The 11,398-nt window shown below is 56.8% G+C and overlaps 1 protein-coding gene across 1 annotated transcript; it reads left to right on the top strand.

Moving 5' to 3' along the window:
- The first annotated feature begins 4,702 nt into the window (after nucleotides 1-4,702).
- Nucleotides 4,703-5,820, top strand: LOC144137609 (uncharacterized). Its single transcript, XM_077669546.1, has one exon. It carries the CDS (start codon nucleotides 4,752-4,754, stop codon nucleotides 5,736-5,738), a length of 987 nt encoding a protein of 328 aa, XP_077525672.1. The 5' UTR covers nucleotides 4,703-4,751; the 3' UTR covers nucleotides 5,739-5,820.
- Nucleotides 5,821-11,398: the final 5,578 nt, after the last annotated feature.

The raw sequence follows: 11,398 nt of genomic DNA, 5'->3' as shown, positions 1-11,398 counted from the left end.
GGGCCAAGTAGCTTGATCAGACTCATGGGGATGTTGTCCAAGCCACATGCTGTCCCTGCGTCCATTCTCTTGATCGCTCGCTTCAGCTCCCCACTAGATGGCACCTGGCGCAACTCCGCATCTGGGACCTCCTCCCCCGAATTAAGCAGGAACGTGTGGCCCATTCGCTCGGCTGCCAACACACCACCAGTGGGCTGCTGCAGTTTTAGCAGCCACTCTTCCAGGATTGGCAGGCAGTTCACCTCATCCACGGCCTCTTCTTCTGTCGATCGGCGCAGTTTGCCTTGGCGCGGCCTGCCCGAACTTGCCGCAACCCTCCTCCAGAAACGCTGCGGTGCCTGCTGCCCAGATGCCTTGAGGTCGTCCAACACCCTTCTGTTGACTCGGTGGATTGACTGCTGGACGAGTGCAGCTGCCTCCTTCTTACACTGCAGGAAAATCTTCCACGCGTGGTTTATGGCTGCTGAGTCACCGCCCCGACGAGCATGCCGGTGGGCTCGGCTAGCCTCCTTCCGCCGCTTGATTGCCGCTGCAACGTCCCTGTTCCACCACGCCTTTGCTCGGCGGCGTCGTGTGTTGCGACTCGTATACGCCGCAAGCACCATAGCCACCTGTGTTTCAAGCTCCTCATAGGAGGACACGACATGCGCCCGTCTCTCCAGCTCATCGGCCATGTTTTGCAGCTCATGCTCATTTGGTCGTGGCGCTCGTGGGGACTCTGGCTGCTGGACTTGCCGTTGCTGCCCAACCCGAAAGGTGAGCAGTAGGCGGTTGTGGTCACTACCAAGGCTCTCTGTTCCATCCTCATCTATAAACATAGACTCCAGCCTTTGGTAAAGCCTCTCTGAGAGCAGACAGTAGTCGATACACGACTGTCTGTCCCTCATCGACCACGTGACACAGCCCAGGCACTTCCCAGTGAGGTTGGCAATGGTCAACTTCTCCTGGCTGGCAAGGCCCAAAAGCAGCCTCCCGTTTGCATCTGTGCGACCATCCAGGTCCTCCAGGTGTCCGTTGAAATCACCGACTAAGAGAACCTCATGCTGCTGCCTAAGGGCACGGAGATCCTCCCTGATGCAAGTGCATATTGTGCATTTTCAGCTTCATGCCCACCTGTCCGCAGATAAACTACGCCTAGTGCGACCTTGCTCCCTGCCAAGTGCCCGGTCACCCACATGTGCTCCTGACACTGCGCACGCACCCGAGTCCACTCCTGGCTGCCTGTCCAGAGGCATCCCAGGCCACCCCCTTGCCTTGCATTGCCCTGCCTATTGCAGCCCTCCCAGAAAATGCCAGTCTCACAGGGGGGGTCTCTTCGTTTCGTAAATGGGTCTCAGCAACCGCAAAGAGAGAGATCTCCTGTTCTTGAAGCTGATTGCTGAGCTCACCCCACTTCTGTTCCCTACGTGCCCCTTGCAGGTTCAGGAAACCAACCTTCACAACTGAACTTCTGCATTGCTTTCTGTGCCGCCTTCTCTGCTGTCTAGGTTTCTGCTGGCGTACCACCTCCAAGTCCCCTGTTTGCAGATTGGTGCTCTCCTGCAATTCACCATTGTCCCCCACAAAGTGGTGCCCTTGGTGCCACAATGGGTTGTGAGGTGCACTCACATGTCCTGGCGTCTCTGGCCCCGGTGCTGTCTCCTGCTCGGAAAACTTGGTGTCCTTGCCAGCTGCAACACCGCCTGCCGAAGTGCCTCTACCACAGCTGACTGGTGCAGTTGCATCCCCTGTCTGTGCGGAGCTCGGCTTCCGGGGCGTAGGCATAAAAAAGCGCAGATTCTTCTTCCCATACGCACACCAAGCTCTTCGGCTATGTCCGTATGGTACGATGCACCCTGCTGTCTCTCCTGCAGTGCCCTGCCCCTGTTGACAAACTCCACCTGGGCACCCAGCTCCTTGCACGCCTGCTGCATTTCTGTGTTCCACTGCCTGCACCTCTGCCTGAGCACCTCATCCTCAGGCCCAGGAGTGGGGACCGCGTAGACGACAAAGTGATGCTTGCCAGCCCTGCTCCTCCATGATGTCAGCTGACTGCGAAGAGTCTCGACCAGCACTCCTGGATCCACCCGCGCAAGGTCATTCTGCCCTGCGTGGATGACCACCATAGCCTCGGGTACCTCCCAAATGTCGGCCGCTTCATCCACAGCGTTGACCTTGGAGTGTGGCAGCCTCCCTAGTACGAAACTGCACGCGCCTGTTCCACTGAGCCGTGCGCAGCGCTGCGTACCTCATACGGAAGGCGTTTCCGTCACCATACACAAAAACGTGCCGCCGTCCACCTGCTGCTGGCTCAACCTTGGGGGGTTGTGTGCCTGTCTCCTGCTGTGTGAAGCTCTTCTTGCGTGTCGGCTCAGATTGCTCTTGGGGCTGTAGCTCGGGGGCCTCCTCAGTCTCAGCAGGTTGTTTCGGTCTCCGCGCCTTCCGCTTCTTGCTCAACTCCCTCCCCTTGGCTTCATCCAGGGGCTGCATCGGCCGATGCTCTGCGTGTCCGGCTCCCACCTCCTGCCTGCCATCAGAAACTGCCAGCAGTTGAGTGCTCCTGCCGTCCTCGTCCCCCGTCATTGAGAGATGGAGAGCCCCACTGCCAGGGGAAACGGGCTCACCAGCAGCCCCACCGTTGGCAGCCGCCACTCCCTCGTGCTTTGCAATTCCAGGCGCTCGGTCACGATCCGTCGTGTGGCTTTCGACTACGCACCTAAGACGTGCCACCTCTGCCTGCAAGGCCTCTCGCTCCCGTCTCTCTGCCAGTACCTCGTGCTCGAGGGTCTTCCTCTCTCTCTCCCACGTCGCTGTTTCTATGTCCAAGCGTTTGGTCAGGTTGGCGATAGCCAGCTGCCATTCCTCCACGCCCCGAGTCTCGTGTCGAGCGAAATCTGTTCTTTCTGCGTCTATCCGGACATCCAGAGCAGCCAGACGGAGGCAGATTGCACAGACGAACGGATCACCCTTTGCCGCCGATGCCAAGTCCTCAAATGGGGTTTCATCTAGGAACACCCACCGGCCGCAGGAGTCGCACCTCACGTTCGGATTCCTCTCATCCGCGTCTCCGCTCTTACCGGCCTCGGCCTCGTGCGCGTCTTCATTACTCTGAGTCTCCTCGTTGTCCTGGGCAACTGTTTAACGCGCTCAGTGAGCGGCTTTCCCGATGTCGGCGTCATGGGCTGTAGCGGCGTAAGTTCCGCCTGCACCTCGAACTCAAACGTTTCTATATTCTCGCCTGCGTCTCGAAGGGCTTGCCCCAACCGCTCGATGAGAGTCGCCTTCACTCCAGTTTTGTCCAGTCCTCTCTTCTCAAGCTCACTGCGCAGGTCGATTACTCGCAGCGCGGATATCGTTTTCTTTGTCGTCAGGCTCTCCGTCGCAGGAACCATCTTGGCTCGACGCAGCCGCCAAAGCCGCTTTCACGCTGCGCACCACCTCGGGAAAAGTCGCCCGCGAAAGGTAACTCGTCAAGACGAAAACTGCCCCGAAGCCCTGGTCCCAGGGTGTCGCGTCACTTTAAGCAGAAAACGGCACTGTTCTTACCGAATACTGCCCACGGCACGACGAAACACTCCGCCATGTATACAGCAGCCTTAACCACACACAATCACAGACCGCGTTTTGCCCGCACGCGTTGGGGCCGCGCCAGGTGACGAAGCCCTACGTGCGAGAAGCACTGGCATGAACTACTTTTCTCAGCTTCACCTCCCCGCACAGACGACGTCCACACACGACACTCGCTCACGCACTAGAAATCAAACGTTGAAAATCATTGTCAACACGTTCGTCATGGTCGCGGTCGGAACAAATCAGGCGGTTGCGGTCAGGACGAAGCTGCCATGATGGAATGCGTTGGTTACTAGGTGAATACCGACTACTGCCGCCAACTCTAGTAGACAAAAAGGCAGCGGGCAACGCTGTGAGGGTGGCATCATGTCACCCTGTACAAGGTGTTCCTGTACAAGGGGGCGGGAGACCGGTGCAGCTGGACTTCGTACAGGCATATTACGGTGACCCCGGTGCTGTATCGGGTTTTCGCTCAGGTGCTCCGCGGTCGTATACAGGCCTGGGCGGAAAGGAGTGGCATTCTGGGAGAGCTACAGAACGGGTTCCGTAGGGGAAGGCGCCTAGATGACAACCTGTTTGTCATCACCCAGTGTATAGAGATGGCACGCACGCAGGGCAGAGAACTATGGATGGCGTTCCTGGACATCGAAAAGGCGTACGACTGCGTTGGCCACTCCACGCTGTGGAATCAGCTGCGACACAAGGGCCTGCCAAAAGAGGTTGTTGAGCGACTCCAGGGGCTGTACTCGGGAGCGGAGGTGATGGTGGAATGGCAGGGCAGGCGGTCGAGTCCAGTGCCCCTTGAGCGAGGTCTTCGTCAGGGCTGCCCGCTGTCCCCATTGTTGTTCATGTTGCTCCTGTGTGACCTTGAGACGGATCTGGAAACCTGCGGCCTCGGCTTTGACGTGTCGTACATGGATGGAGGGAAATCGGTGCGCCAGACGTTACCCGGCCTGATGTATGCGGACGACGTCGTGTTGACAGCCGGCACCAAATCGGAGCTGCAGAGCTTAATGGACGTATGCTCCAGGCATGCGGATGGCCTCGGACTCCGGTTCAGTGCGCGGAAATGTGCGGTGCTGCGGTGGGGCGTCACGGGTGTGCCGAACCAGAATGATCCACTGACCATTCAGCGACAGGTGATCCCGTACGCGACATCGTACCAGTACCTGGGAGTGACCATCGGAACGGCGGCCGGCTATATGGAGGAGCACGAACGAAAGCTGAAGAAGAAAGCACTGCGGGGACAGAGTATACTCAGATGCAGGGCACTATGGGCCTTCAACCGAATGGAAGTGGTACGTAGCCTCTGGAAGGCGGTGACAGTTCCGGGGCTGACATTCGCGAACTCAGTGATCTGCCTGTCAAATGCAACACGGGAGTACATGGAGCGCAGACAGCGAGAGGTAGGTCGGATGGCCCTGGGGGCACACAGAGCGACGACAAATGAGGCCGTTCAGGGCGACCTTGGGTGGTCGTCGTTCGAGGCTCGGGAGGCAGTGGCGAAGCTGGGCTTTGAGATCAGGTCTTGGGCCCTCGGAGGGGACCGTTGGGTACACCGGGTGCAGATGTGCATGCTGTACACTGGGGTGACGTCCCGGTGGAACCGGCGAACGAGGGCCCTGGCCACTAAGTATGAAGTGCCGCTGCCAACCCTGAACGACCTCAAGGGAACGAGCCTGGGACCGAAGGCACTGCGTGAGCGGGTGTGCGCGGCTGAGACTCGCATGTGGGAACAGAGAGCTCGGAGCAAGCCGGCACTACGGACGTACAGTGTGCACAAGACAACGATCAGCCGGGAGTGTTTTTATGACAACAGTCGAGGGAGTTCCCTGCTGTTCGAGGCACGCTCTGGAACTTTAAGAACCGCTGTGTGGTGGGCGAAGTGTGGCAGGGAGGGGGAAGTGAGGTGCGCGGCGTGCGGAGAGGAGGAGGAGTCTTTGGAACACGTCGTGCTGGAGTGTAAGGCGATCCAGCCCCACCAGCCTAGTGGAACTACACTAGAGCGGGCGCTGGGTTTTGGATTCAGCAAACCGCCAGGTGGCGGGCCGCAGGTCAGTGAGGCGAATGGTGGAGGAGACGATGCAGCGGTGGACATTGAGTCACAGGCAGAGACCACCGAGCGGACGAAGCGTCGTCTCGAAAACTGGTTTGCAGTAGGGAAAAAGAGGTGTGGCGTCGTAGTCTAGGACCCGTGCGGAACATTTTTCCGAACGTTGTGCTCCGCCCGTTTCAAAGGGAACAGCCATCAAGACATCATCATCATCATCATCATCTTCGTCAGCGCCCGGGTGTAGCATGGTTTCAATACACGGGCTGGCCGGGCAGCTTTTGCTCTAGAGTCAGGACTCAGTAGTATTAACTCTATGGTTCGTTCCAGCGGATTCGCAGGCGAAATTCGCTCCATGTAGAACGGGCTCACGCGGCCGCCCGCCTGCCTGCCCGCGTTATGCCAGCTATGCTGCATCGTTCCGTTTGGTTGCCGGGCCGTCCGGGTATTCGGGTTTCGGCGACGAGTCCCCGTCAGCAACGTTACTAGAATTATTCTAGTAACGTTGCCCGTCAGGGCGTAGCGCGCAGCGCTGCCTGCAACACTAAACGCGCAGCGGGCTTATCGTGCAGGCAAAGTGTTCGGACGGGAGAGACAGAAAACATCTTTTTTTATTGAGCTCTGGGATCCGTCGAAGTGCGCCGCAGTCGAAGTGTCGTGTTCCGCCGCAGTGCAAAAGCGGAGATGTCAGAGTACGTTCATCCGTGCCTCACATTTTATTTCACAAACACACCTCACTTCCTTGATTCTGGTAATGTTATATTTTCACCTCCCAGGCGTAATTTAGCGTTCGTTACCCATATACCTATCGCACGGATTGAGCAGTACTCGGACAACCAGCCCGCGTTCTGCCTGCGACGCGAAGCGGAAAATGATTTGTTCTTCCCGCGCCCGCACCCAACGTCAGTGGTTCTGCACCTTTTCTTTTCTAATGCACTGAAGGAGACAGCAACGCAAAACAGGCATCGTCACGACAATTGTGGCATGTACAACGTGCTACCATGCCGGAGCACCGATAAGGCGAATGTATGCAAATGCGCACGCGAGCGAAACCAAAGCTTCTCGCACAACCTCTCAGCTGATGGGACACTCGTTAGAGCGCTATGGTGTAAAGGAAAGGTGGCGCGATAACTCCCCGCAAAATTGGAAACGCAATCGTCAAAGCACACCTGGAAAACACCACGCACACGTAGGCCGCTCCGTGCTTGTGAATGTTTACAGCGGCGCGTTCGAGCAAAGCCGGTCGTGGTTCCAGCGGTAAGCGTCAAATTCGGCTCGCAGCTCGTGAAGGTGCTCCGTGAGCATGGGATCTACGTATCGTGTCGCTTTGAACAGCGACAGTAATTCCACGATACGAGGGATACGAGAGCGGGAGCGCAACGCTGGCGAAAAATTCCCCCGCATTTCCCCGAGGGGGAGAATGTGAAAGTGCGAATGCACGGTTGTCGGCCCGCTTGCGGCGCTTGCGCTCGGCCCCCGCAGCCCACCGCCTCGCCGCCTTCTCTTCCATCTCTTCCATCGGGTTTGTAGTATCACGTGTACACCACGCAGTTATCAAGCCGCTATAACGCCGCTGAGTCGCCAACGCACGCCGCTGACGACGTAGTTTGAATGCGTTAAAGATATAAGGCGCGTCACTAACGCTGATATCACGTCGCGTCCGTGGCTTGGTCGGTAGAGCGTCGCGCTGCGGCCGCAAAGTCCGCGGATCGAAACCTGGCGCCGGATGCTGTTTCTTTATAGAGGAGCACTGCGGACGCCGACGCCGCCGCCGCCGACTCCGGCGGTGGATGGTTTGGGGTCGCTTATAAAGTGACTTAAAATCGCGTACGGCGCCTTCGGCAACGCCACTCGCCTCCACTCTAGTGGAGAAGTGCTCGCCTCCTCCTCCAACGGCAGCCAGCCGGAGCCACTAAATGCTACCGCGGGCCTGAGAGTGGTGCTTTATCCATAATGCATTGCGCGGGAGGAGCCCGAGGAGAGGAGAATGCGGCGTCAGAGGAGGTTGGCTTGCCAAAGCTGTGCCGCCTGACGTCATGCTCCCTCCTAACATTTTTCTTCCTCCGTGGGGACGGCACCTGAGTAGTTCTCTTACAATTGTGTGAGTTTTTTTTTTTTTTTTTTTGCCAGGCCGTCTTTGTAACGGCCGCCCGTTTCAAAGGGAAAGGCACCACGGCATCATCATCATCATCATCACTCCGCAGGAGGCCTATTCCGGTTCCTGTTTGATTCCCGCGTTAGAGTGAACTAGAATACTTGGATTCTAGTTCACTCTACCCGCGTGTGGGGGCTATTCGCATGGAGGAAGAAAAATGTTAGGAGGGAGCATGACGTCAGCCGCACAGCTTTGGCCATGGCTTTGGCCAAAGCTTTGGCCATGGATTTGGCCTCCGCCGTCGCAAAACTCCGAAAAGTGACGGCCGGCTCGTCGCGCGACGAGGCGCATCGCCAGTGGGAATGTGCCTTTAAGGCACATTCCCACTGGCGATTTGCCTCGTTGCGCGACGGCGCGGGTCGCGCGATGAGGCCTTGAGGTGGTGTTCGCACTTGCGATGAGCGATGATGCGACTGCGTTCAGCGCAGCTGCTTCCCGACTTGTAGGACCTCGTTGGTGCGTCAACCATTCGCAGTCAAAGAAAATGTTACGTGACAAAATCAGGTAGAAATAAAACTAAAACACATGCTACTAACCTGGAGCAATGCCGAAAGCATTTGCGGGTTGCGGGAGGAGCAGAAAATAACAAACTCAAGATGGCTCTTTTCAACATATTATTGCACGAAGAAATGCACACGCTTGCTTTCACGCCACAACACCCGCATCACGGCCCACAAATGTCGCTTCTTTTCACAGGCGCAAAGTTCTGACGCCTCCGAACTCTACGCGTGTTTACCAGTCGCCGATAGAACGAAGAGGCTGCATGTCAACCTACCGTCTCGCTGCCCACCTATTACTTGCTTTTCCAATCCATACACGCTTCTCCACACTGATGAGTTCCACGCATGATGAAGCCACTGACCAAATAACCGATGCACACGGGAAGTTGCTTGCCGGCCCGGCCCGGATAGATAGCGGGCCAAGCGCCTGGCCGAGCGGGCCAGCGGCGGTGGCGGCGGCGGCTCGTCCTCCGCCGCCCGCCCGCAGCGTTTGCATACCGGATGTAAAGAAACGTTTCGTTTCCGGCTACGTCAGCCTACTCCGCGGCCATGATTGGCTTACCGGTTTTGCGGGGCCGTCGCGCGACGAGGGAATTCGGACCGAGAGCTATCTGCTCCGCCGTCGCAAAGCGACGAAAAGCGACGGCCGGCTCGTCGCTTTGCGACGTCGCTTTTCGTCGCGCGACGAGGCGAATCGCCCGTGGGAATGTGCCTTTAGGGTTGCAGGCAGCGCTGCGCGGAACGCCCGGACGGGGACTCGTCGCCGAAACCCGAATACCCGGACGGCCCAGCAACCAAACTTTGTAGTTCTTTGCGGCCGCGTGAGGTGCAAAGAACTACCACTTGCCTATCACGTGAGGCAAGGCATTTCCCATCAGTCTTTCCTTTTTATTTTTATGACTAGGTTTCACGACAGTCACGTGACGCTCCCTCCTAAACTTTTCTTTCCTCCATGGCCGTCCCAGAGGAGGCTGGCTTACTATACTAAGTATCTGTTTCATGTACCGGCTGATATGACGCCATTGTTCACGACACGAAATGTACAATTTAGCGGGAGACTTAAAAAGTTAAATTGCCTAATTTCTCAGTGAATAAAGCATCATTTGCTTCCGGGAAAGCGCTTGGGGTACTATGAAACACCTAATCTTTCGAATAAAACAAACTTTTGTTTTGTCTTCAAGGCTCCTTTAAACCTGGATCTTACAACCGTTGCCGAAAGTGTTGCCACTCTTGGCTCACCCACGCAGCATGCTTTGCCTGCCAAGTGGTCGGCAATCTCAATTACCACGCATACCGAAATGTCCCTTGTCATGAAAAAGGGAAAGCTGCAAGCGAGCAGACAAGAGAGACTAGAGGGCGCGAACTTCCTCCATCTCATTACATCTAGCTCGAAGAGAGGCCAACGCAGACGGCAACGATAAACAGTCCATGTAAATATGAATAGACTTCGCTTATGAGTATCCTGTAAGGAACAGCATTGCTTCTTTCAGCGCAATCAACTCCGCCCCAAAAGCGCTACCGGCCGAGATTATTTTAAGTCGCTTTGCATCCACGAGACGACCCGTGTGCAGGTACGCAACGAAGGCAGCGCCTGCCGCGGAGTAGAAAGGGCTCCGTCCGGGCAATCGAGCACACTCAAGTACGTCCTGCGCGGATAGTTGCGTAAACGGGGCATATCACACGGCTTGCCGGGTGTCTCTGCCAAGGATATAACAGGCTTTGGACCTGATCGGCCCGGATTGAAGCTCGTCGGTAAGATGTATCTTGGCGTAAATAAAACAGTAGAAATTGTGCCCTGTCAGCTGTGAGCGTTTACGTAATAGGCGGGATACCAGTTAGGGCATTCAGGGTTTCTGTCCTGAAAGTCTGCACCGCCCCGTCATTGCGAGTAACGGGATCCACTGTACTGACTTAAGCCTATTCTTCAAGTAGATAGACGGATTTTCGGGCCCATGCCGATGATGCGTAAGTTATTGTGGGTTGTGCTAATTGGAGGTATAACTGGCGGAAATTGGAAGAAGGGAGCCGATAGTGCATGTGGATAAACTTAACCAATTTAGGGACCATGAGGTCAATTTTAGTTTTAAGGTAATTTACATGTGGCATGCAGGTGAATCAAGGGTCAATGACCAGACCCAGAATTTTCATTTCTCTAACACGCGTTAAACTCATCCCTTGCAAGCGAATGTTGGGCGGACGCCTAGCCATACTGACCCGCCTGTTCGGGAAAAGCATGTAGGAACACTTAGATGCGTTTAGGCGCACTGTGACGGAGGCAGCCCATTCACACACTTTGCTAAGGGTGCATTGCGCGAGTTGTTCTAATTCTATTCGCTGGCGTCCAGATACCACCAACAGCATATCGTCTGCATACGCCTGTGTGACGGTCGTTTGTGTGCCCAGACTACTCCGAACCAGATGGAAAAACTTTGGCCGCTAGAAGTTTTCCCGTGGGAACGCGCGGCCGCTTCGCTAAGGACACATGGTTCCTCTTTGCCTCGGGGCGAGCCAGGCTTCCCTCCGCTCGACGCGTCCTTGGCGGGTGGGGAAGAGCGACGTCGTCCACCGCCGCTTGAAGCCGGCCCTGCTCCCCCTTTTCCCCGCCGCAGCTCGGACGTAGGAGGAGGAGGAGATAAAGAGGAGCGAACGGGAGAGATCGAGGTTAGACTTGGGGCGAAACGTCTTGCGATTCGGACGCCGCCGTAAGAGCAATCCGAAAGCGCGTCCCTCCCAGGAGCCGGCTCGCTGCCAGCGTTTCCTGCCCCGGTCTACACCTCGAGCCCGCCGAGCTACCGGTCCTGCCCAGCCTCCCCTTCCTGACAGCGGCCTACAGCTGGAGCTCGCCGAGCCACCGGCCCCGCACTGCCTCCATCTCCTGGCCCCGAGACCCACTTGGCCCGTCGGCGTCCCGTCGACGACTGACCCCCCTGCAACCCGAACGATTCCGCCCAACCTGGTGAGGGAGCCGGCACTTAATGTTTTTCACTCGCCTCAGTGTGTCTCATTTCCTCCAAGCACTGCGTGTACCCACCTTAATGTGACTTTGTGACTAACCCATTAAACGAGCGTCACACATGGTGTCAGCGGGGGGATTCACGTAAGCTAAATCGCCGAGCTAAAACGTGAGATTTCACCCTCACGCTA

Source organism: Haemaphysalis longicornis, unplaced genomic scaffold (genome assembly GCF_048455015.1).
Source record: "Haemaphysalis longicornis isolate Haplotype H1 unplaced genomic scaffold, Haemaphysalis longicornis Haplotype H1 scaffold_417, whole genome shotgun sequence".
Taxonomy (NCBI): domain Eukaryota; kingdom Metazoa; phylum Arthropoda; class Arachnida; order Ixodida; family Ixodidae; genus Haemaphysalis; species Haemaphysalis longicornis.
Note: the sequence above shows the minus strand (reverse complement) of the source record. Positions and strands in the feature narration are given on the sequence as shown.

Excerpts from the sequence above, each read along its gene's own strand:
- LOC144137609 (XM_077669546.1), top strand. The coding sequence starts at position 4,752 with ATGGAGGAGCACGAACGAAAGCTGAAGAAGAAAGCACTGCGGGGACAG.